General features: G+C 24.7%; 1 protein-coding gene across 1 annotated transcript in view; it reads left to right on the top strand.

Annotated features, from left to right (window-relative positions):
- Nucleotides 1–27,592, top strand: part of LOC129615171 (transcription factor SPT20 homolog) — a 130,528-nt gene that overhangs the window by 64,032 nt on the left and 38,904 nt on the right. Inside the window, exons 2-4 of the mRNA XM_055530268.1 lie at nt 11,498–11,544; nt 13,319–13,453; nt 18,686–18,867. Coding sequence (XP_055386243.1) covers nt 13,370–13,453; nt 18,686–18,867 — 266 coding nt within the window. The 5' untranslated portion in view covers nt 11,498–11,544; nt 13,319–13,369. The remainder of the gene's footprint in view (nt 1–11,497; nt 11,545–13,318; nt 13,454–18,685; nt 18,868–27,592) is intronic.

Below are 27,592 nucleotides of genomic sequence, written 5' to 3'. Positions count from 1 at the left end.
ATATATATGATAATGATTTAAATATGAAGATATAAACTGGCATAATCGTGTATATGTACAAGATTCATGTACATAAAATGAATTGAAATTTATATATGTAGATGTTGGTACATACTATTGAGGGTATTATTATACGTGTATAAAGAAATTTATTGAAAAATATTATTTGAAATTGTAGAAAATTGTGTTATACAATGAATTTCTAAAATTGATTTTGTAATAGTTTATAAAAAATTATACAATAAAATTTGAAATACTGTGGGGCAATTTAATTTTTTTATAATATGCAATTTATTCTAAGTAAGAAATTTAATTTTTGTACTTTTAATATAAATTGATTAAGACCATTAGTTTCTGTGTTAAAGATTTTAAGTAATAATCAAATCCACAATACACCGTCTTTCTATTAAGTTCTAATATAAGCAATAAAATATTATATGAAATTGTTTGAATACCTCAATTTCTAATTGATTTTTCCTTTTTCGAAAAGTGTTATTAAAATTTTCTCTACTAGTCAGTTATTGTGAATTTCTCAGTATATAAGAATATTGTTTAGTTACTAATATTCGCATCCTGTCTTAAATTAACGAAATTAATGATTTATTAAATAATAATTAATTAGTACTAAGCAATCGATACTTGAATATTTTGAATGGAAAATTTCCTAGAATTATTTCGTACAATGGTATTAGTTAATAGGTGCAATAAATCGTCTTTTAATGTTAAGGTTCATAGTTATTCCGGGCCACAATCTTAACTGCAATTTTATTTAGATTTTTTACTATATATTAGACTTTTAAAAATTGTAAACTATAATAGAGAAAAATATCAGATTTGTATTATAACTTATTACAAATACAACAAGTAGTTGTTTTATATTATTTATTAATTCTTTATAAGAATAACTAATGGAAATTTCTTAATCCAACTGCAAAACAGAACGATGACGTAATAAAAGAGAACGAGTCAAGACAGAAAAATTAGAAAATCTTTGACCTACCGTTATCTAAGCAGATGCTCTACCAACTGAGGAACATAAGTATGAAGAAATGGCCGGAAAATTGTTCTTCACATTGCTTTATACTACGTTCAATCTCATATTGAAAGATACAATCACATAAGAACACATAAATTGATATTGTGTCTATTACACTAACTGGATTTGTAATTAAGATTCGATGAAAAAACTTCGGCAGTTCAACAATAGCTCTAATAATGAATTTAATTTCTTATTTTATATAAAATTTTTCGATAATTTTTTGAAAATCGGTATATAATTTTAAAATCAAGTGTTTTGCACAACAATCTGCAATATTACAGCTTTGTTATCCCCCAAACACTAGCTCAACTGCTACTAAACGTAAGAAACAAAATTGTTTGTAGCGATTTTCTAATTTTTAATTTTAAAAATTTTAAATGCCTTCTTTAAAAAATTATATCGATTTTTAAGTTATACATTCACTCATGTGGATCACAGAAATCTTGTCCCAGGTTCTTATAGTTACACTTTAATACTTCGCATGATCGGTTTTAGACTTCAAGAACCAACTACAAACGGTTCACTTTATTCTGTTGAAAACCTCTATTTTTTTCTATATGAAAATGAGTTGTGGTACAACTTTCTTGAATTAGTTCTCCTACATTTTCTACATAACCTACTTATTACTTCCAAGAAAAAAGAAAACCAAAAATTTTTTTTATTGATAGGCAAATACATGATGTGAATATATTTTGTAACAAGGATGACGTTGCTCAAAAAAAAAAAATTATCCTTTTGTGTTTGACATTTTAAAATTGATTACAACTTTTGATCCAATTTTATAATTTTACATTTTTTTTTTCTCTCAAATGTTAAAATATGCCTATTCTCTTTATATATATATTTTTTTTATGGCAGACACATAAAAAATAAAAATAGCAATTTCAGTTTATTTAAAAATTAAATTGGCAAATTTTACAGTCTATATAGTTTTTAAGTGAATAAAAATAAGATATGAAAAAAAAAAATGAAACAAGACTCTTGTAATAAAATGAGAAAAAATAAAGATTTTAAAAGGATGAAAATCGCATATCATCATCAAAGATTGTTAGCACACAAGTACATGAAAATGTACGCAATTTTATAATTTTTTTTTAAATCTTGTTTTTCATTTAAAAAATTATACGTACAATTATACATATAGAGTTCAAGGATTTCTAAAAAGAAAATGGTTATGAAAATGTTCTTAAGTGTACAATTATTTAAGAAGAGAAAGCATGATTTTTTTTCTACTGTTTGAATGGATCGCTTGGCATATGATAACATTTTTATAAAGTAAAAATATTACGACATTATTGATTGATTGAGTAAAATGGCAGCCAGGGACTATATGATAGGTTTTATTTTTGAAGTAATCGCGTTATGAGTATTTTGTTATTGTAGACATTGTTCGGGTTGTTTTCATTTTATTGTATTTTACTTACCTGAACACCAAATAAAACGATCACACAAGCGTGTTACAAAATTAAATTTTAATGGGAACACAAAATTCTATTCCGAAAGGTTTTATTTTATACGGAAACTTGTTGTTTGCTACTTCAAACAGTTTATAATTTACTGTTAATAAACGGATGCTAAAATATGTTCGTAGAACTCATATTTATCCTAAATGTTTTTTAATTTTATCAGTATTAGATTTGATTTTACTCTATATCTAAATATCAATCACTAAAACCAAATATTCATATGAAAATACACGGACGAGTCATTAAATATTCCAATATTTAGAATGTCAATTTACAATAGAAATCTGAAATTGAAAGTAGACATTAGATAATATGAGTCTGCCTCTAATTGTACTTATTTAATTCTTGGAATATAAATTGTTAACTAGTATAATGTATTATGTAGGCAGTAGTTTGCGTTGTCGCTCATGTTTTCTGTTTTACTTTCTGTAATATTATACAAAATTATACATATAGTACCGAAATACAATATGTATAATTTTTGTATTTCTTATACTAATAATCTCTAAGTCTGTGTAGTAAGTCCTTGTTGTCTCATTTTAATCCTTTTTTTAAAAATGACGTTCTTATTTGCTTAGTTCTTGCTTGATAATAATGCATGGGCATAAAAAGTTCGTCAGATATTAAAAATAGTTTGAATAGGCTTCCGTTGTTGAATCGGCATTTGCAGAAATGTTCATCGTGCTATTTAATTAGGTTGAACTAAGAAAACATTGCAGTCATACTTTTTGTGCCAAATTTTTGTTCTAAATTTTTATTTTCAATATTAGAGCGAAAGAAATTTAAAAATAACCTTTCCCTTTCTTTCTTTATTTATTTTTTTATTATTATTATTTTTCATTATTTTTCTTTATTTCTTATTTATTTATTTGTCTCTTCGTTTGTTTTCTTTATTTATTTATTTATTATTTTTTCTTTTATTTTTTTTTCTCGACTTAAAGCCATTACTCAAAGTTTTTTATTTAAAAATTTACATTTAATATAGATAAGAGTATCATACAAAATCACTTAACTTTAGAATTATTGCAAAAAATTTTTTATGTTCTACAGAATTGTAGTATATACGTTATGTATGCCTATGTACACCCGTATTATTATATACTTATGTATATAATGAAAAAGTACTTTATCGCTGTGCAATACGCATACTCGTCTACTTATTTCTTTTGGGATTGTTGTACGTACATATGTTTGAACATAACTAATGTTATACTTGTACATTTTAAATGTATTTTTAAATGTCTACAAAATACAAGAATTTCTTGAAAAAAAAAAACAACCTCTTATAGGAAATTTAAAAAAAAAATATAGAGTAAAAATATAAGCAGTGTAGACAGCTTTCAATTTCCATAAAAACCATATAGATTTTTATGTTCCGAGAGTTGAATCTTGAAATAATAGATTTGAAGGGAATTGAACAATTGGTAAATAAGATAAATTTCTTCACTTGTCGGATCTGTAAATAAGCATTAACTGTTGGATATAAGGAGTTTCTGGCAAAATATCTAATTTTCAACCTAAAATTTTCAAAACTGCAAAAACTGAGAAAAAACAATTAGTGAGAAGAAGTTTACGCTAAAATATAACATGTAGAGTAGTCGTGAAATATGCGGAGGAGTTATAAAATATAATTATCACCTCCAGCATATTTTAATTAAGTAAGATATTCAAAATTGCATTCATTTAATTTTTCTACCAATTTTCTAAAAAATTATAATTTGTTATAATAACAATTTAACCTATAATTTTGAAATTTGACATAAGTAAGTAACTTTCATGAGAAAATGAAAAAGCCATCTACAGGATTAAATGCGAATAATCCCCACAATTATGCCATCATATTGGTTTGTCTCTTTTTACTAATTTCTACTCGTTTTACTCATTTGTATTGGGTAATGTGTTATGTGTTTAAAATGTTATACGTTTTGAGTGTTATATCCTTCTGAAAAGAGCCTACTTTATATGAAATATTAAAAATTTTTGTTTCAAAGAAATTGTTTAATTTTTCACATTATTTTGGTTTCGATGTTTGCTTCCCTGGCTTTTTATTAAGAAAACATCAAAAGTTTGCTGTCTTTTTTGTTTTTCTTTATAAAAAAAATATTCATATTTTTGTTTCCATTTTAAATTTCTTGAAAATTTTATAAAGAAAATATAAAAATTAAAGTCTTCAACCCACTTATTTACTTTAGAATGACACGAATAATAAAAGGATCCTAATCCTATAAAATGATAAGTCGCAAAAAATAGACAAAATATCGTCTTGAATTTTTTTTAATAGAATTTTTTTATACATGTGCGAACGTATACTCGACGGGTATACTAAATTTGCCTTATCGTTTATAACGCTGATAATGGTCTGAGATATAGACTCATAAATATGCTTTTGATCAGCATCGAATTATGAGTCGATTTAACTATGTCTGTACGCCTGTCCGGTCCTCTGTCCGTCCCAGCAATAACCAAAAAACTAATTGAGCTAAGTTCACAAAATTTTAATAAATCGTTTCTTATAGTAAATGCCAGAATCCTATTCGACACTAGTTTGAGTAGCCGCCATAAAACTTCAAAATAAATATGGATATATCTCAGAAATCACAGAAGCTACGGTATTAAAATTTCACATTAGTAAATATATTATTAAGGGCTGTTTGATAAAAGTCGTTGAGATTGCTTGACTCTTTCTGGTAGCTGCATTCCACTTGAAAAGTTTATCGGCTATATCTTAAAAACTGGTCAACCTACAATTACTGAAACTTGTGGCCATAATTTTCAGTCAAACTCTTTCAGATTATGTGTCTTTATATGGCAACTACTATATGGTTATAAAATGGCACTAGATCCAAAAAACAAGGGGCTGTATGAAGCTGTTTGTCAATTATCTCCCACATTTACAATCATTTTTTCGGTAGGATATCATAGAGTTGGCACGGTCAACCATATCTATTCTCGTTTTATAATATAATTTCTTTTTCCCTATTTTTTGGAATAAACTTATAAAAAGAACGAAAACATAAGAAATGACTTTTGAAAGGTTTACTTTGTTGTTTTTTTTCTTTTAAAAATACTCCAGAATATTTAAGATTCCTTTGTGACAAATATAATGCATATATGGAATCTAAGTATTCTTAAACACACGCATACTCGTATATAATATATAATTTTTCCATACATATCTATTATGTATGTGATTTGTATGCATGTACAATATAAATGTGTTTACCAAATTAATTAAATGAACAACACCAATGGTGGAATTTCACTCTGTTTGCTTATAACATTTTTATATGTATTTTATGAAGAAGAGGAAAAATATTTTCATTAAAAATTTGAATTAGAAAAAATAATATTAAAAAAAAAATTTATTATAAACAATTTAATTATTTTAAAGTAAAAGAAAGGTATTAAGGTAAAGGAATTGAAAGTATTGAATTGTCATTTCTAGAGCCAAAGGCTTCATAGAGTAGGGAAATACCATTGAAAATTTATTTTGCTGATTTAATTTTACTTACAATTTTAAAGTAAAATTAAATCAGAAACTGCTTGAAAATATTAATTATATGAAATGAAAGTTTTTAGAATTTTTGATGTCCCAAAATAAAAAACTATGAATGATTTCTTAAAATTGTTATGAATTTAATTTTGTTGTATCAGTGATAGAGTTTGTTGTCCGCCATAGATCAGAGTTTCGACCAACTACTATACAATCGCCTATATCTGGCCTGGTCTGTTTAAAAACCGAATTTATTTTTTATTTTGATTAATTAAATTTTACTTAAAACTATAAACTTAACCTATATTCAGTCAACATATTTTGCTTATTTCATAAAATCATGAAACAAAATTTATTTTGTTGGAAAAACACAGTGGAACTCAAGAGTTTTTTTCTTAAAATTTCATTAAGGCCTTCCTATAAAAATTCAAAAATTCAAATCATCTATAGTAGTATTATTTAAAATTCACATACATGTTATCTGAGATATCAAAAATTCTTAAATAATATTCTTAAATAATTCATTTAAGTATTTTATAGTTTTGCAAAATTTATTAATATAAAATAACTATCATAAATTTTAATCATATTTTTAATGATTTATATTATATTGTATTACTATTACAAATAATTTTTTAATGACTTAACTTATAACAGAATAACCCTACTTTCCACAAAAATATCCTTCATTATTACATTAAAATATAGTATACATTAAACACCCTTGTTATTTTTTGCACATATACAGTAAAAAGGATCTTTTGACTGTTGTTTTTTTCTTTTTGCATAATAGCCTTAATGAATTTTTATGTCCTTCACTATGTATAATGTATAACATGTACAAAATAATAATTATTAGCTTTAACGTAACGTTATATGTATATATACATATATATAGAAACGCAAATGTGTATATGCTTGTATATTAATTTAGTTAGATTAAAATTAAAGATATAAGATGTACGGGTACAAGAATATCTTTTAATGTAGTTCAAGTTTTCTACAATTTTACAAGTTTAACTATTTTTTATTTTCTTTTTTGTTTTTCTTTTTCAAGAAAAATTATTTTATACATTTAATATATTCAATTTAGTTTTGTTGAAAAATTTATATGCAAAAATTAAGCTTTTAAATTTAATAATAATTTGATGAAAAAAGATAAAAGTTTTTAAGTTTTCAATTATGGATTAAAATTGTATTGAAATTTATGAAAATAATTTTACAAGGTTTGTAGAATTTAAGACACTTACATTTATAAAAATATTTGCTCTCTAATAAAGAGTGTTTCACAACAAAAATATGTGGAACAGTCTTTATAAGGGAATAACATGTGTGTGAAACCGAAGTCAGGATATTCACGATTACTGTACCTTTTATACCTTGCTAAACGATTTAGGACTAATGTTGTTGGTTATTCGAGCTGAAATGTTATTAATCTCTAATTAAAATTCTAAAAGAAATACATAGCTTATATATACATTTGTACAACGGGGGCAACAGTGCACCGCGACCACGTATAAGGATCTATTGTGCACCGCTTATATATCATATATAAATACATACAGAATTCATTTCCAACAAATTTCTTTTTTTTTAAATATTTATTGCATAACAATAGGCGTACAGCTGTGATTATCTCTCACGCATAATGATAATTTAAAACGTTTTATACTTTCACTAAATGATATGACATCTATTTATAATAAATTATGTTTAAGAATACAATATGTATGCATATATACAATCAACTACTCTTAGGTGCCGTTCTGCTTAACTGATTTGGAACGAAAATTGTCATCAATGATTTTGATAGATTCCTCAAGCCGGATGCCTTAGGTAGGTCGCCTATCAATTATGTCCTTATGATCACGAGGTAATGGTAGCAAAACGGCACATTTGTGCTAATTTAGGTGCGGTAGGCCGGCTGCACCTACCACGTCAACGAAACAATCAACCAAGATCATTTCATTTCAACTCACATTTATGTATGTATAATGATTTCAAGCGACTTCAATTTTATGTGCCATTATAACGAAATTTTACTCACATTTTCTCTCGCACGATGGCTAAAAAGTTACAAACAGATATTGTTCTGAAATAGATAATGCATACAAATGTTTATAATTTACATTTTATAATAATTAATTTGTTCGGTTATTTGAATTAAAACTTTATACAATTGAATTAGCTTAAACGAATTCACGGATAAATAATTATTTTTTCCACATTATATGGTTGGTGCACTTATGCGTAGTTTACTGTAAATTTTATAACATTGTACAAAAATGATCGAATTTTTATTATATTTGCACCTTTAATCATTTTATTACTTATATACATACATACATACCTATAAGTTCATTTAAGGTGACAAAATTATGAAAGCGTAAAAATGGATGTAAAAACAAAAAAAAAATCCCATTTAAAATTTATTTTCATATTCTTATTGTTAGTGTTGTTGCTGTTGTTGTTACGTTACAATTTCCATTTTGCCCTTTTTTGACACTTAATTAATAGTTATCGCTTAATTTTTTGTTTTGCTTCAATGAACTTTAATGATTCCAAGGAAAAGAACAGAAAATAAAACATAAAAGAAATAACAAAACGAAAAAAATCTCAAATATTGACTGAAAACGAAAGCATAAAATGAATTTAAATACATAAGCCCATAAGTATAAATAAGTTAGTATATATGTATGTGTATGTAAACGCAGCCACGTATATATCAATAGGTATTTTTGTGTAAATATTAAAATATTCATTGACTTGGATATAATCTCGTTTATATGTATCAGATTTTGTGTTCTTACACTGAGAAAAATTTTTTCTAAATTAACAGTCATAATTGGTACATAGTAATACCCGTTTAGCCACTTCCCGCCTAGCTGCGTTTCCTGTTTAAGTGCATCAACTTTTATTTTCTACATTACACTCAACGACAAAAATTGTTTTTCTTATAACTGCGCAAATCGTTTAAATTTATTAATTTTTTAGCACATTTTTCTCAATTTGTTCTAAAATTAATCGCTTTGCTGCCACAGACACAAACAAAAAAAAAACATTTTTTTACTTTAGTTACTTTTATTTGCGTAACTAAACGGGTTCAGTTAAGAGATCTACTCGAATAACTGCTTACAAAAATTGGATTTTTTTGAGAGGCGCTTAAGCTGCTTTTACTGCAATTGGTATTATTGATTATGATTGGGGACAATTTCATAAATATACAGTTTTCAAATTAGTTATACTTTCGAGATGTTTATGAAAATAAATTATCTAGTTAGAATTAAAAAAAATTTCTGAATTGGCGGGCAATAATTTTGTGTATATTTTGTAGCCAAATTCAAAATATTTTTCGAGGAATTTAGCCTGTTACAAAAAAAATTCTTTCTAATTTGGTAATTTTTCTATTTGAGTATTAAAAAACTTGTGTCCATTAAAACATTTTTTATTCAGCTACATTTTATTTCGTTAAACACAAAAGGACTATTGCCAAAACTGCTGTTTGTATACCTTTTTTACAACATTCTAATATCAAATTGGATTACCTGCAAAAGTGCTATAAATTATATCTACTTTTTATGCTATAAATTATACTCTTAATTTACAAAGCAGAAATATGATCTTCGAAATGGTTTATGACCACTTTAGACATGCGTTTTTTTCCAGTGTATAGATGTACTTACATAATTATATTAGAAGAACGAAAGTCACTATAATAGCTAAAGAATTAACAGTATTCTTTCTTTTATAAAAATAATCCTTAAAAATAAAGGTGAAAAAAATTTATTATTAAATTATTTTAAATCAAAATGTTTTGTAAGATAATTTTCGTTTTTAATACGCTAGACTATATTTTGGTATTGCTATTGAGAGAAATAAATAAAGCGAAAAATTAAATTGTAAAGTAAATTTGAAAAATTTAATTACTGTAATTTAAATAAAATTGTTTAAGTGCTTGTATAAAATAAATTAATTAAAATGGAGGGATTTAAGAAAAACGATTTTTATTTTTGTTTTATGTTCTCCCGCGATTTTATAAGGTATGTGTATAGCAAATTTCCAAAAGGTTAGTTAATAAAAATAACAATATATGTATATATTTTATTGGATGGTATATTTTAATAAAGATATACGGAAACAGTGTAGAAAAATTTTGGAAATTTTATATTTGATGGAATATTAAATTTTCAATTTTTGACATAATGGCGTTATGGTTTACTTGAGTTGTAATCTATAAAATCTTAATGTTTGCATAAAACTCTCAATTTTCGAAAATTATATTTGAAACTCGGAGGAAAAATCATATTTTAAATAATTATTTTTTAAGAAACGTCTTGTAATTTTCCCAATAATTGTATTTTTAACATGATATAAGACAATAGTATAATATAGCAGACTTAATAATACTTACATAAAACTATTCGAGAAACTAATATTTCTATAAATTCTAATGATTGCCATGATGTATGAAATTTAAAAAATATTAATTGGAAATTATTGGAGATTATTGTTTTTGAAACATAAGATTTTGATTTGATAATCTATTATCCTTTTTATTGTGTGATATAGTTTTCGTCTTGTTTTGAATAGAATTTTAGTATTTGAATTCTAAAAATTAAATATTTAATAAAATTTTATGGAACAGGTTAATCTTATTGATATAATTGCAAGTATTTTATGTATACACATAGTTTGTAATTCACCACAAAATTTTTACAAATTCAAATAAGTTGGAAAAGAACAATTATTATTAACATATAATTTGGTGTACTACCGACTTGATCGAACTCATACAAAATGTGATTAGTGTGAGCTAAACAATCGAACATATATTCTAACATACTATATGAAAAATTGAGACCAACATAAATGGTGATTGAATGTGTGAGTACAGTAATTTCTAAGATCACAGACACGTAGTGCACTTCTCCACTGAGTTTAGCTTTGCCAATTTGTAGTACTTATGTAGGTAGTAGATTTAAAAATGTTTGAATAATATAATCATGAACTCAGCATTTTAAATCATTTCTTGATTAGTTTACATATATTTTACAAATTCAAAGAGAAATTATTATAATTGTAGTGCTTGAGTTATTAAGCAAGTTATTACAAATCAGTCAAAGTCATTATTTCTTCAAGCCGATGTTCAAAAAATTCGACAGAAAAGTATTTATTTCGACATGAGTTTGATTATAATAACTGACTTGTATATTTTAAAACAAAATTTTACTCAACATATCCAGTCTTATTCTCGAAAAATCTAGATTTCTCTTTAAAATCTACATCTAAATTAATATAAGCAGAAACTGTTTAATAATGAAAGTAGCAAATTAAGTTGTAGAAGAAAAAAGGTGTATAAAATTTTGCATCTTCTTACAAAATTTTTAATTCTTCCAGAATTTTTAATTAAAATATTTAAAAAAAAAAATGCTTTTTAAATGTTTTAATTTTTTTTCTCTCCTTTTTACTAACTTATATCTTTCTTATTTTATCTTACAGGGTTACAACACGCTGTCTCTTTAGGGAACATTGAAGTTTCTTCAAAGGTAATAAAGATTTTCTTACATCACATTTTCTTTATTCTAGTTTTCTTCTTTTTTTCTGCTTTTTTGTTTTTTAATTCTTTTTAATTTCTTGATATTAATTATTTAACTGTGAATTATTTTTTTATGGAAATTTTTTCAAGAACATCAATGAATAACTTTTTTCGGAACGATTCTATGAATTCTTTTCTGTAGGATATTTATGTAAATTGGAAAAAATTAAAAGGAGTTTCGACAGTAGTTTTAAATTATAAATTTATGTGGAAAAGACGAGAGTGTGTGGAACACCGGAATAATTGTATTCTATTTCGTAATTCGTGCTGTCTTAATAGTCGTTAAAAACTTACTAGTGTGAAAACAGGTTTTTCAAAAAAAATGTTGGAAAAATGTAAAATTTTGAAAATTAAATTTAAAATTACATTAACTAAATGTGCTTGCATGCAGTTCTGTAAGAAATCTTTTACTCATTATTATATTGAGGGGCTCGGAAACGATGTGGCCTAACCGTCAATCCCAAAATTTTTGCCACAATATATGGATTAGACCACTTTTGCACTGGCAAAAATTAAATTTTGGGTTTAGGCCAAAAAAACCCAATTGGGACCTAATTTTATATACATTTCTAACAAGAAAACAAAAAATTTGGGAGTTAGGATTAAGCGACTTTGCTTATGAGTTCCTCATATGAAAAACGTAATCTTATATTTATAATAGCTTTTGAAAATATTTTCATAAAAATTTTAAAAGAGAATACTTGCAAGTTTTAATGCTATGAATATAATTTTCTTGATCAAAAAGGATTCATTTAAAAAATATTAATTCTTATACGTATTGTTCGTTCTTTCATTTTTTCATCTTAGAAAAATGATTTCATTCAAATTTATTCAATTGAGAATTCAATATAATATAAAAATTTTATGTTTAAATAAGAAAATCACAGCAATTAGTATAAACATGAGAATAGCATTAAGTTTTTATTTTAGTTTAATTTCCAATTAAATTTCGAAATGAATAAATTAATTTTTTACTCCGTTTGTGGTAAAATACAAATTTCGGAAAATCAAATTTTAATATCAATTTCATTTAGTTTTAATTCAGCAAAAAGTTAAAATAATTTAAGATCGTATTAATTTTTTGGTTCAAAATTAATGAATGAGAATTCAAAATAATTGAGTTTCTATTACACGTTTTCAACAACTAAATAAGTGAAAATCTTTGCTTTGAAGGTTTAATTTCTTTCCAATTCCTTTCTAAATTCCAATTTTAAATTTCCAATTTTATTCCTTTCCAATTACTAACAAGTGCCATTGAAGCAAAGTTTGTTTAAGTGCCATTGAAGCAATTGTTTTGTTTAATTGAACAATTTATTCAGAGACTCCTCCTAATTGTGAATGAAAACTGAAAATCAAATTGTGGGACAGCACGAGTAAAAACTATTCAAATTACCAAAATCAGAAATAATTCTTTTGTCAAAATCCTAAATTGTTTCAAACCGTCTAAAAAGTAATTTTATTTTTGCTTTTTACTCAACTTTTAAATATTTTTAATTTTAACAAATTTAAGAATTTTTTTTTTTTTATTTTATACAATTTCCGATTTCAATGATTTTCATTTTTCAATTTCTAAAATTTAATAAAAATAATTCTGTCTATGCCTCTTACTAAATTTAATAATTTTTTTTATTTTATTTTTTTCTTTTCATTTAAAAAACAAAAATTATTTTCTAATATAAAATATTTTTTTTTTTATTTAATTTTTTAAAAAACCATAAATATAGTCCAACAGTGCATATACACCAACTAGATGCTACGATTCAGAAGATGAGACTATGGGACGAAGGAAGACAAGGCCACAATCGGCTGCATATTTTCCCAGAGGATCAGTATATTCTAAGAGCGATATAAAAGATCAGGTAAATTATAATAAAATCAATATAAAAATAAAATATACAAACACTTAAAAAATTTTATTTTCACTATGGAAACTCTTTCGAGATCTTCTAAATTGTTATTGAAGTTGAAATGGAAGAATAAAAGGAGAGAAAATAATTTTTGTTTAAGACTCTTAAGTTCTATATGAAAAATAATGAATTTTTTTTATTTTTTATTACTTTTTTTTTTTTGTTACAAAATTATATAACTTAAGAATAGAAAGGCAAAATGGTAAAAGTATTTATTTTTGAAATTTGTTTTGGCTTTAAAATACTGCAATGTTTGCCATAAAAAATGTTATAATGAAATGACTGTAGTGTGGTAAATAAATTTAATTTTTGAAAAATTATATCCTTTTAAAGGATATCCTTTTTGACTTTTGCATCCTCTGACAGGGAACTGATTATTTTTCTTCATTTTAAGATGGAAAAATTCATATTTTAAATTGTTGCTTCGTGTACACTGTAAAATTTTTTAAACCAAAAACCCGAAAGCCATAACAAAATTATTGGTCTTTAATTGATAATTTTGTTTTAATCAATTATTTAAAAGTATAGGAATTAAGTTTTACATAAACTTTAATTTTTATGGTAATAATATTCAAGAGTTTTAAATCTTAAAATGCTACGATAATTACATAGTTCATAACTGCTTCGAGATTTAGAATTTTTCAGTACATTCATTTAGGAAAATCTCTTTCAAATATGCTAACTAACAATCTAAATAAAATTTTCTAAATTCTATTGTTTAATTTTTACACCTTAATTCATTATTTTTCACTCTTAATTCATTAGCATAAGAATTGGTACCTATGTAAATGTTGAGGTTATCTAGAAGTTCATTAAATTGGTACACTATATTGATTATCTCGAGACAGCCTTAGTCGACGTTAAGTTAGACCGTTTTCTATTCAAATTTTTCAGAACAAATTTTCAAAAGTTTTCCCAAATAAAAAATAAATAGGCAAAATATTATCATTGACTTTTGAATGGTCCACAGTTTCAGGTCCAAAAAAATGCACCTTAATAAAATTTTATTATTCAATCGCCTGTAAAGCAAGCTGCCGATGATTACTCTATGTTGCATGGTTGCAAAGTTATAAGCATTTATTTATATGCAGAAAAAATCTGGTATCTTTTTTTTTTAGATCGAGAACAAGTAAATTTGGCTTCTCCCTCCAACCCACTTATACAATTTTTTCTCGAAATTGATCAAAGAATCATCTCTGAAATTATTTGTTATCTTATGCGGAACACTTTTTATGCAGGGTGATTCAGAAAGTTCAACAACAACATATACCATTGGTTAGGAGAACGAAAATGGGTAAAACTTTTGTTCCGGAATGGGTGCCAAATTTCAAGGATTTCCGAATTTCAGGGAGTTTCAGTTTATTCAAGTTTTTTGTATTATAACTTCCATTCTGAAAAAGATAGGAACTTCAAACAAACAGTTTTCGAAAGGCGTAATAAAAGGCTTAAAATAGACATGCTGCTTGATTGTGTATTTTATATATCTTCGGAGTACCAATTGCTTTACTGCAACACCTCTTTAGTTGCATCAACCGTATAACAACTTTATGTAATTATTTATTAGCTTCAATTTTATTTACAAACTCCATTTTGTGAAAAAAAATTAATTTTCCTATTAAAAAAATTTTTCTTTTAAAATAAATGTCAAAATTTGTATGGCACGTCTTTAAGAATTCTCTCCAGTTGAATAATTTCAATAACTTCAGATGCCAAGTTGTGTCCAGATTTCGAAAATATTTTTTTTAAATTTTTAAATCGCACCCAATCTGAGAAAAATGCATTTAAAAATTCCAAACCATATAGGTACCATTTCTTATAAAAATCGGCAAAAATTAAAAACCTATCAATTTTCTTTACCAAGAAAAGTTTCGAAAAAAAATTTTTTGATTACTAGATTTTTTTTTGTAATACAAAATTCTAGTTTTTCTTTTCAAAAATTTCAAATTTTTAAAATCGGTTTTTGTTTTTCAATTAAAAAGCTTGTATAAAATTTTGTTTCAATTTTATTATTTTTTGTTGCACTCAATAAAAACATTAAAATTCAGATTTTTTACAATTTAATGTGATGTTCATCCAAAACAACACTCTCATCATCCAAAATTAATGATAGCCGATAATTACAACTCATAAAATCAATAAAAATCAAAAATAGTGAAAAATAGGGCCTTTAAAATCTTGACATAGAGATGCTACATCATCTGTAACATAAAAAATTTTTTAATGTTTGAGGACTTAAATTGCAGCTGGGCAAAATTTCACAAAAAAAATTTCAAGGTTTTTAAAAATTTCTTACGAAATTATCTAGTTAGAAAATACTGAAAATATCAGTGGAAAAATTTTATTTTCTTTAAAGTTCGAATGCTTGGTATACCGAAGGTACATGAAATACACAATCAAGCAGTATTTCTATATTAGTCTTTTACTAAACCTTTCTGAAACTGTTTGTTTGAAGTTCCTATCTTTCACAAAATAGAAGTTATAATCCGAAAACCTTGAATAAGTAAAAATTTCGTGAAAATTCGTTAAAACTCCTGTAACTCGAAAACCCTTGAGATTTGGCACCCAATCCGGAACAAATGTTTAACCCATTTGCGATCCTCTAACCAATGGTATATTTTGTTGTATAACTTTCAGAATCACCGCGCGTATATATGTAAACTATGAATAATAAATGCTACCACTTTTACTGCTATAATAAATGTGTTACCATTCTTGTTATTTCAAGATAACAAGAACGACAAAGTGATTTTTTGTTTTAGAGAGACTAAAAATTTGTTTTGCTGTCTTAATGTGTTCATACTTCATACAGAATGCATTTAACATATGGGCAAATGCTACTGTGTAAGCGCATATTTTATAGTTTCCCGCACATGTGCGTGGTTTGTAAAATAATGATTGGAATTATGGATTACAGCACTGAAATTCATCTATTTTGATTTGATTATTTTTAATTTGAATTTACTTAAAAAATGAATTATTATTATAGTTTAAAACATTTGTTGAATTCAAAGTTAAACAAGTGAAATTTCTAGAATGCTTCTTTGTATATTTTTTCATCAAAACAAGGATAAATGTTGGCAAAGAAAACTCAAAGTCTATCTAAGACTTAAATGAATTTCGTTAATTATTTCTGGTTATTTATTCTTGTGATTCAAAAATATAATTCGGAAATCTGTTGTCTTATGCCAACCGTGCTATGTTAACAAACATTAGATTGCTTAACAGTTTGTAACATATGCCGCAATTTCCACATTTCAAAAATAGAATCTAATATATCCAAATTTCCATGATCCAAATAACCATATTACCAATTGCATAAAATTTTAAAATTGTTTAGTTTGTTTGCCGTCTTTCTTCGTTGTTGCAAATAAGTGAATAATTTAAAAAAAAATAAATGGTTTTAGTAAATTCAAGTTTTTCTTAAAATATTTCGAAAACTATAGCGCTTATGCTTTTTTACATTTTCCGTAAATTTTACATTTCCGTTAATTTCATTTAAAATATCAAGTTCGTTGGTAATTCTTCCTATACGTACTTTCATATACATTTTTTCTTAAAACAATGAGTTTTCCGAGCCTAATTTGTTTATATTATAAAATAATTTCATTTTATATATTGTAGGCTTATATAGTAATAAATTTTCATTATTCCTTAATTATTATATACAGTTTAGTTACAATTATTATTTTATATGCTATATGGCTAGAAGGTGAAAGAAAATATAAGTTTTCCTGTAGGTGGATTAAAATTTAATGGAAAATTTTTTATTCTCTTACGAAGCAAAAGAAAATTTTAAAATGTTCTCGTGCAGAAAATTCATTACTTTAAGAATGCAAAATGTTATGTAAGTGTGTAGGTATGTATTTTATTTTCTCTTTTTGTATCTTCTTTACTTGCTCTTTTATATTAGTTGGGTTTTTTTAATACTATTTGTTTTCAATTTACGAATTTAAATCTTTAAGAACATTTAATTAAATAATTTTATTAGAAAAAAAATTTTTTAGGAAAATTTTCAAATGCCTTAAAATTTTGTTTTCTATAGAAATTATCATTTACTATACTTTATAAAAAAAAATGCCTTAAATTAAAATTCGTATTTTTTTTAGAATTGTTCAAATTTATAACAGTTTATGGCAATGGAATCTATCCGTATTGTGTGGTCAAACTAAAATATTTAAGGTTTTTTAAAATTTTATATCATAAACTTCCATAACATACATATATACATAAAAATTTTACCATTAAAAATTTTATCATTATTAAAAGAAATTTGGCGGTAGGTGGCATTCAAAATTTATTTCCAACAAAATAGAGTCGTCCTGAGGATTTTACCTTTTATAGTAAATACTTTACTTTTTATTAGTAACATTAGTATTAAAATTTCGCTTAAATTTGTTTATACAAAAGTTTGTATCCAATGGATTTTCGCAATATTTCTCAATATTTCAAAAAAACAAAATTAAGAAAAATTGTTTAGTAAATATTCTGACATGTTCTTGTGAAAGATTGTTCCAAATAGGAGATTGTATGTAACATCTCATATCAACCATACTTAGTAATCATGTAGATTAAAGTATAAAGCAATGTAAAGAAAAATTTCCCTTCAATTTCTTCATACCTCTTTATCTCATGTTGGTAGAGCGTTCTCCGAGAAAGCGGTAGATTTGTAATCGCAGTTCGAGGTGGAAGAATTTTTAATTTTTCTTCCTTGACTCGTTCCTTTACAACATTGTATGGGGAAATTTCCATTAGTTATTCTTCTAAGAATTGTTTAGTGTTTTCTAAAAAAATTTGTTTCCAACATTTTCATATTGAAATCTAATTTTTTTTAATTTATCAATTTATTATTAATAATCTCATTTGTAATCCTTTTATGTTGAAATTCTAATTCTGAAAATTTAAATCATGTAAGCAAATAATATAATTTAAATATTCACTGCAAATTGTAAAACAAGTGTAGAACATTTCGTTTAGGTTTCCAAATATTTTGAGAAAGTTGTTTTGCAAACAATTTCTCAGAATTACGAATTACATCTAATTTTATTGCAGCATATTAAAGAGAAATTTTATTGTATACAAAACACCATATTGTTTAATATAAATTTTCTCTATGTACCCAATTTTATAAATAGCAGGAATAAATCAAAATTACTTATTAAATTAAAATTATTATTATTTTTTCAGTATTGTTTAACGGAAAAACAATTACAAAATTCATTAGAACGACCAAGACGTGAAAGATTTTTTGGATGTTTATCGGGTCGAAGCAGTAGTATACAACCGTCCTTTCTTGGTGTTTGTGTTGGTAGAAGAGCACCATCTGATGAAAATTTACAAGATTATGCACCATTTTATAGATATCCTAGGTAATAATAAATTCTTTAATTTAAAATTTTCTTGTCTTATGTTATTACCGTTAATATTATGATGAAGACGACACTATAATTTTATATTGTAATAGTATGATAATCAGAAAAACGTGTAAAATTTTTCGTTTTTTTTTTTTTTGTAAATACACAAATATAATGTTCTTTTATTTTGGAATGTTACATAATTTGTTTCTATAATTGGTTTAATTTTTTTTTTTTGTAAATAACACATTTAAATTAAAACTAATGTAAAATATTTTGAAATATTGTAAATATGTAAGTAATTTTATACTTTTGTTTATATTTTTTCGTTTTCCGTAAAATCCAAAAATATGTCTTTAAATTTCAACAAACTATAAAAAATTGCATACTTTTAGGGAAACAAATTTTACAAACAAAATACCTTGTATGCATTTACATTACATTTAAGAGTTAGAAACTAGTTTAAAAAAAAATTTCGATTTTTGGAAAAAAAAACTCACCAAGAAAATATGTGTTTGTGTTTTGCGTGATGTTTCATTGTTGAATGTTTTGTCAAATTCTATTCATTGTTTAAAAATATATTCATCATTGTTTTGTAAGTAAAATATTAAAAATGAAAAATTCCTGGTTAATTAATTTCAGGGAAAATAATTTTAGCTTTTAGACTTAATTTATACAATAGTACTACACACTCTTTCTACTAATTTTTCTTTTTATTCCTTTACTCTTATTTTTGCTATTTTAATCCTACACATTAATGTTAAAATCTTATAATATGCATAATTTTATTGGCAACATCAAACATTCACCTATATTATTTAATATTTATATTTATTAACTGTTTATTCTAACTATTTACACTTGTATCAAACATGATTTCATATACAATACTAATATCTTATAAGTTTACAATTTAAGTCAATTACTAATGATTTCTTGTAATTCTTTCGCCACAATACATTCGTCATTGAAATTGTCATTAAATTAAATGCATGTTGAAACCAAATTCTAATTTAGATGTTCCAGTTCTGTACTAATTCTAATCTAAATTTTCCTTTTTAATTATACATACCTCTTTTAACAAAAAAGCATAAAATTAAATGATTTTTTATATTTCTGTGGTAAATAATTAGAATGTTGCTGGAAATTGCCTCAAACTATTCGATTTAGATTTCAATTTTAATGCAACAATATTAGACACAATTTTTCCTTTTTTGTATTATCTTTAAAATATGAAAAGAAAATTTAAATTTTTTAACTCTAAATAAACGTGCAATCATTCTATTTGAACGACAACCTTGAAAATTTTAACAATCGTACATACTTTAAAAGTTATGTTAAGCTAACATAATTTCAATGTAACATAAATCGTTCATATCTGATAAATATAAACCATAACATTCATGAATAAAATATTATTTTTCAAGAATTGACATAGACAATTTTTAGGGGAGTTAGGGGAGTATGTTTACAATAATTTAACAGACTGTGTACATAATATTGTGTATACATATACATATAATCATGTTGATGAATTATATTATGAAAGTTTAAGTGTTTGCAAACAAGTTAAAAGACTCGGTACATGGTCGAATAATCTACCTTATTTTGATAGAATTATCTAATATCTTAATCATCAGAATATTACAATAATGGGAAAAATTAGTCTGAGAATTTCAAACCTATAAATAAAGACATTTAAGGTCACAAAGTTTGAAAAATTAAATTATAACAAATAATCTATTTATCTAAACTAGTATTTATTTAACTAAACTTAAGCATCGTTAGTCCTTTTCTACTATTTATCTAATTACCTAAATACAATGATACAGAATTCTTCAAATTGGATTAAAAATTAAAAGTTATTTGGGTAGTTATTTTTTAGGACAACCATAACTTATTAAAATTTAAGTACAATGTCATTATATACTTTTACTAAGATTACTAATTTCTTCAAACAATCATTATTATATTAATAGACAGGAATAAATTTTCAAGTATTTTGGCGTCCCAGAATTTAAAGGTTCCTTAAAGTAAGCAAATTTTATTTTAAATTTAAGAAAAAAATTGTAATAGATTCAGAAATATTTTGATTGAAATTTTCTAATTTTTATTTTATTGAAAAATATAAGAAGTTTACGTTATTCTTATAGAAAACGGAAACAAAAAACCAATTTGTAAAAATTCAAAAATATTCAAAAATTTTCCCAGAAATTTTTCTGACCCATGAATTAAACTGTACTCGAGAACCATAGTCAAGTAATCCAATATTATTTCCTCAAACAATTTGAGTTGTTAAAAAAAATTTTCATTAAATTTGGAATCATTTTTATCATCCAAAACAAATTTTATTATTTAAGAAAAATAAAACACAATTTTTTACTGAAATGGGCTCAAATCTTTTTAAATCACATTCCACTCTTAGTCTTACTTTTAAGTATTGAGGTTTAAAGTGTTTAGAAAAATATTATTAAGGTCAAATTTCGTTCCAAAATTTTCTTTAATATAAAAAAATTCTATTAACATTTCAATTATAACAATAATTACTTTTACACTGTGTTTTCAAACACCTGTATGAATTTTTAATGGGATTTTTTTTTTTTGCTCCCAAAATATTTTAATCAAAAAAAAAAAAAAAGTGTAATAACTCACAAATTTTATTCGCATTTTTATTTTAAATCAATTTTTCTTTTTCATTTTTTTTTTTCGTAATTTATTATTAAATTCATGCATAATTTTAAAATATTTTGTGTAATTTTCGTAACAAAATTACATGTAGAAAATTTAGTAGAAAAAAAATGAGAAAAAAAAATTTCCATTTAATGATTAACGTTATAGAGGAAAGAATTATTACTTCTCAATTTCCTTAGCATGACATAAATGGAAATTTATTTTTTCTTATTTATTTTCTTATTTTTTTCTTTTATTTTTTTGTTTTTCCTGAAATAAATTACTTTCCTTCACTTTGACTCATTATTTATATTACTACCTACAAGTACCTATAATAGGGATGTGCGCAATTCAGTTACTTTAAAGTACTCATGAATACTCGTTACTTCACTGATCAATACACGTTATATTTGACTCTATACTATGTACTCCAAAATAGTTGATTTTGAGGTTCCTTCAGTAACGAAAGCTTTGTATTTTAAGAAACAGGAGTCGGACAGATTCAAATTTAAAAAACGCATTCATAGATTTTGATCAAGAACATTAATTTGCGAAAAAAAGATTGAAAAGTAAAGCCGCTCGACTTTTCCCAAAAAATAGAATCCAAAATAATTGTGCAACTTTTTGTGACTATTTTAATTTTTTGTTGTTTTTTTAGCTTCTATAACAGGATCGGGGAGTACGTTTTTTAAATTAAGTCAATGGGAGCTATGGTTCCTCAATTATCACTACTTCTTTTATAAGACCATATTGAAGTTCTTTATCAAAATCCAGTAATACGTTTTTTGACGTTAACGCTATTCCAACTAAATTTTAATTTTAAACTTGCATTAAACAATTCCAACACATTAATCAATTCTAATACGAATCTGTCACATTCTGATTAATTATGACAAAAATAATACTAGTTGCAAGATACAATATGTGCGAGTATTGGGTAACAAGCATTCTTAATCTACGACGAACCAATTACTCCGAATCCTCAAAGTAACGTGTAAATTGAAATAACGAGTAACTAGTATTCGCACATCACTAACCTATACCTACCTTCTGTGTAAGTGTATTTGTTCGTAGGTACTTTCCTTTTGAAAATGTATAGAAAAATTTTCACAGAAAACAAGAAAAAAACATAATAAACAAAGACTAAGAAAAAAAATTCTTGGTTATTTTCTCATTATAATTTATTTAAATGGTAAAAAAAAAACACAAAACAAAAAAAAAAAACAAATTGTAAAAAAGAAAAATGAGCTAAAATTCAACTTTTGAATTGTGGAGCAACACTTTAAGAGAATATGATGAAAATTAAAACACTTTGGAATTAAAAAAATTGTATATATATTTATATATATATATTGTATATATATTATATAAGGAAGTAATCGCTCAAAATGTATTTTAATGATGAATAAATATAAAAATATTTGGAAAATGAGAGTAGATGTGATGAAGAAAGAAAACGAAAGATTGTGGGGATAAATTTTTTTTCTTTTAATTTTTTTTCTATATATTTTGCCTGAAATTCTTAATATTTTTGAATAAACACAACATTCGATACATGTGTATGACGACAGGATATTATGAATAATAATAAGTAAAAAAAAAAATATAAAAAAAAGGGATTTAAGAATTCTTTTAAGAAAAATTCACGTTCTCTTAAAATATTTCAACATATTTATATTTTTTTTCTGCTGTTTCCATATTATTGTATAACACTTTGGTTGAAAAATATCAAAATGAACGATAAGAGAAATGAGAAAATATAGAGTTGATCTTGTCAGCTTTGTGATGTCCGTACGAATGTTTTCTAATGAACACTAACATTTTCTTAGAATGTTGGCATTGTTAATTGTTTTGGTCCTTTGAAGTTTGGGTTTTGTAATTTGTATATTGTTTTGGGTAGAACAATATTTTTGGTCGACAATTTTTATGTCAGGTCTTGTAAACTGTAAATAAATTTTAAAGAAGAAGTGGCCGTATAATCGCATTTGCTTTTTTAAAAATTTAATTAGTGTACAGGCTTAATATAGTTACCAAAATATGTCTCGAACTCGCGTTATTTAAATTACTACTCGAACCACTAGGTCAATTCAATTAAAAATTAAATAGAGTTTTTACCTTAACTATAGTCTTAATAATAATTGTGTCGCCTAGCAAGAATAAGTGCATATTTACATGTTTATATCTCAGAATATTCTATCAGAATATTATTTCTCAGCATTACAAACGGAATGGTAGATTTATATAATATACCACTTTGAACATTCGTTCGCATGAATATAAAAACGCCTTCTTTGCACATAATATATGATTTGTGCTTCATAAAATGAAGAGGTCGAGGTGTGTTTATTATTTTTCATGTTTATTATTTTTCTTTAAGTTTTCTTCATTATTTTTTTTTTTTGTAATAATGATTTTCAATCTTGTCTGATTACAAAAAAAATGTTGAAGTCAACACATTGGGGTTTCATTTACCCAGAAGATAATAAATTGACTGATTTTATTACTAACTTTTATATAGAAAATTTTAACAGGACATTAGTAATATAAAGAAAGAAAACTATCAAGTTTTAAAATAAATCTATTTTGGAATTTAAAACCTAGAAAACGGTAAATGAATTCACAAACGGTAAATAAGTGTTTGTTGATTTAATTTTTACAATATTCTGAATTGTTTTGGTCAAATTTATTATAAAAAGTTTATATTCTATAGGGAAGTTGCACTCGTTAAATATTATTGTTCAGATTATGTGACAATAGAATTAGAAAAAAATTTTTTTTAAAAATTATGCACAACTATTTTTATCTGTACGTTTAATATAAGTTTTGATTGACTCGAAGTTAGAACTGATGTTGCAAGTAGAAGGGCTTTTAAAATTTAAGAAGAAGAAAATAAATTATATTTGTCCATTTTAATTCCCCATACTACTCGTATATTCTTGCTTCCAATTTATAATTGAGAGGACCTCATTTTTCAATTCAAAATAATCAATTGATCAGAATGTTTCAATAATAATGACAAAAGAGTATTTACGATTCAAATATAAAATTTAGTTTTTAAAGAAACAGCGAAATTCTGTCTGCAAACGCTCTAAAAAAGAATTTCAAAATTTTCATGAAAAATTATCAAAAAACCATTTTTATTTTCAGTAAGAAAATTTTATTAAAAAGACGGATTTGCTTTAAAAGTCACAAAATTACAAAGATAACATTTTTAAATTTGGTATTAGTTGTTGATTTTATTTGATGTGTTGTTCTTATATTTTACACTCGACTACCGTTCCTCTAAATTGACATCTTTTCTGAATTTATTTATTTACATACTTGCTTTTATTCCAGCTTCTTAAGATTATATCACATTATTATATCATATCTACATATACATACTTTCATATTTATCTAAAGTATGACACCATTTTATAAAATTATAACGTATGAAATCAAAAAATTTTTACAGCATAATTTCGTATGTGGTATTTGCTTTTTTTTTAGGATTTTTTTATGCTTTTTGTTTTTCTATTTTGAATAATTTTGCTTGAATAAAAATAAAGCAGAAAAGAATGTTTTACTTGCTTACGCAATTAGGATAATCCACTTGTTAAATGGAAAAACTTTTGTATTTTAATATGGAGATTCGAATTATTCCAACTAGAAATTCATAGTCTTAAAATTACTTAATTTTAGTGTTAGCCTAAATTATGAGAATTAGGAATAAATTTTGTGCGAATAATGATATTAATATAGCTGCAAATAACGAAAATGATCTCATAATTCATCTGCCTCGAATACATTATACGATAATACGATCATTTCCCTCAAGATATAAAAACTTCTTGCCAGTGAATCTTCAAATTGAAATTATGTGAGACGTAAAAAATTTATTAATACTTTTAAATAATCTTTGCGACAATTAAATAAAGTTCAAACTTTCTAGACTTCTTTCAATTTAAAAGAGTAGATTAAACGTACATGACAAAAAGTGTAACTATGTGAATGTTCTTTATGTTGATGAAAAATTTATTTAGTATAAAATATACAAAACAACATTTTCTTTTTTTATCGTTTATAAAAAGATAAGCACGAAAATTCTACCAAATTTCTCATATTATTTTTATTTTTCTCTTTGTTATACCAAATTGTTAAATTTATTTTTGAAAACTTCACCTCTTCAATAAAACGAAAAAAATGTATTTGAAACAAAGGTAGAAAAGTGAAAACAAATAAAAAGGTAACAAGAGCAAATCATAAAATCGGAACTTTAACAATAATGAAAATATAAAAATATGAAAATAAAAAGTAATTTAAATTGTTTGGAAAAATGAAGTAGGTACTAACGGAAAAAATTTTTTACCTTTAGATGTAGGGAGATGTAGAGAGGCGCTCAAAAATCAAGGGCATGTAACAATAAATTATTATTTAAAAATATGAGAAATTTGAAATTGTGATCCGATTTTCTGACTAAGCATTTCGAAAATATTATATTGCCACAAAGATTAAAAATATTTAGAATATCAGAGTTTTAGTTTTGAAAAGATTGTAATGGGTAAAATGATAAACGTATGTTGTAACAATTACATGTAGCTGTAAGCATTTGGGGTAGAAAACTTCTTATATTTTTTGCAGTATACCATTACATACGAAATTTTAGAACTCTTTATGACTTTAAAAATATAATTGAGTTAATAAGTGAAAATCTAAGGTAAATAATCTGTTGGACATCATGAAAACGAAGGTTACACAGAAAACAGTTCAATTTAATTTTTTCGTACTAATCATTATGAAAATCACTCCTCAACCATAGTGAATAGATTTTAATGAGTCTCAACTACCATTTAATTTCAAATTCAGGTTTTTGGCATTAAACGAATTGGATTGGAAAATGAATTAAGTCAAGCGTTTGATGGGGTACAAACATCTGAACGAAAATAATATGCTCTTAAATAAATATAATATTTATTTTTTAAGATGATTTCAATCCCAAAAGCACTAACATGTTATTATGTTCGTATATAATATCTCATGTATGGTTGAGAAAAATTCAAGTAAGATTTATAGCCTTGATTCATGTATTTCTAAATTTTTATACTCTTATAATATTATGTACATTCTGTTATATTCACATATATGCACATGCTCTACACATATATTGTAAGAATTTTGAATGATTTTATAAAATAAAAGAAAGTGCATTTTAATATTGGTATATGTAGCTTAACCTTAATCTCAGACATTATTGTTATTCTTGTTATTAAAAAGGAAACCTTAATCTGAAAGGCTTTTTCCGTCTTTTACACTTTACTGTTCTAATAAATAAACTTAAATTGTACTTAATTTTTAATTGCGTTTTTTGTTTTTTAAATTTTCATATGTTTTATAATATAGAATTTATAAATTATTTTGATTCACTTTGAATTATATTAAAAGTAAGAGATTGAAATCTTAATACATATGGTCTTTGTCAGGAATTTTTTCAAAATTTAATGATTTTGTAGGGTGATACATTTTGAAAATAATATGGTACGAGAGTAATATGGTATGATATTATAATATGCACATTTCTACGTATGCACATGAGAAATGCTAATAGAAATAAAATTAAACAATTATTTTGAAGTTGAAGCTCAGAAAGATTTTCTAAACCCATTGTACTGGTGTATGGTTTTCGTGATATTTGTTAAAAATATTTTTCTTTTTAATATCCTTGAGCAATACAAAATTATTTGATTAAAAATATTAAATTAATAAATAAATCCAAAAATGTTCCGAAGGCAAAAAACAAAAAATTGCATACTTTCAGGGGAAGCAAAAAATTAGAGCAAAGTATTAAAATAACCCTCTTGATTAATTGCGCATTAATATTTGATGATGGCATGGCCTTTAGCTGGTAGCTTTTTACTTTTATAGAGCCTTGCAATTTCAGAAATAAATGAGCCGAAAATCGAACATTTTACTTATTTCGAAACGCGATATTTTGAAAGAGGGAAGAATTGAAAAAAAATTTTCATCGGTGATAACATCTACAGAGATGAGCAGAGTGAAACTGAAAGGCAATTTTTTAAATTTTATTAAGAAA

The sequence above is a fragment of the Condylostylus longicornis genome, unplaced genomic scaffold (genome assembly GCF_029603195.1).
Source record: "Condylostylus longicornis isolate FDR11 unplaced genomic scaffold, ASM2960319v2 ptg000135l, whole genome shotgun sequence".
NCBI lineage: Eukaryota > Metazoa > Arthropoda > Insecta > Diptera > Dolichopodidae > Condylostylus > Condylostylus longicornis.
Note: the sequence above shows the minus strand (reverse complement) of the source record. Positions and strands in the feature narration are given on the sequence as shown.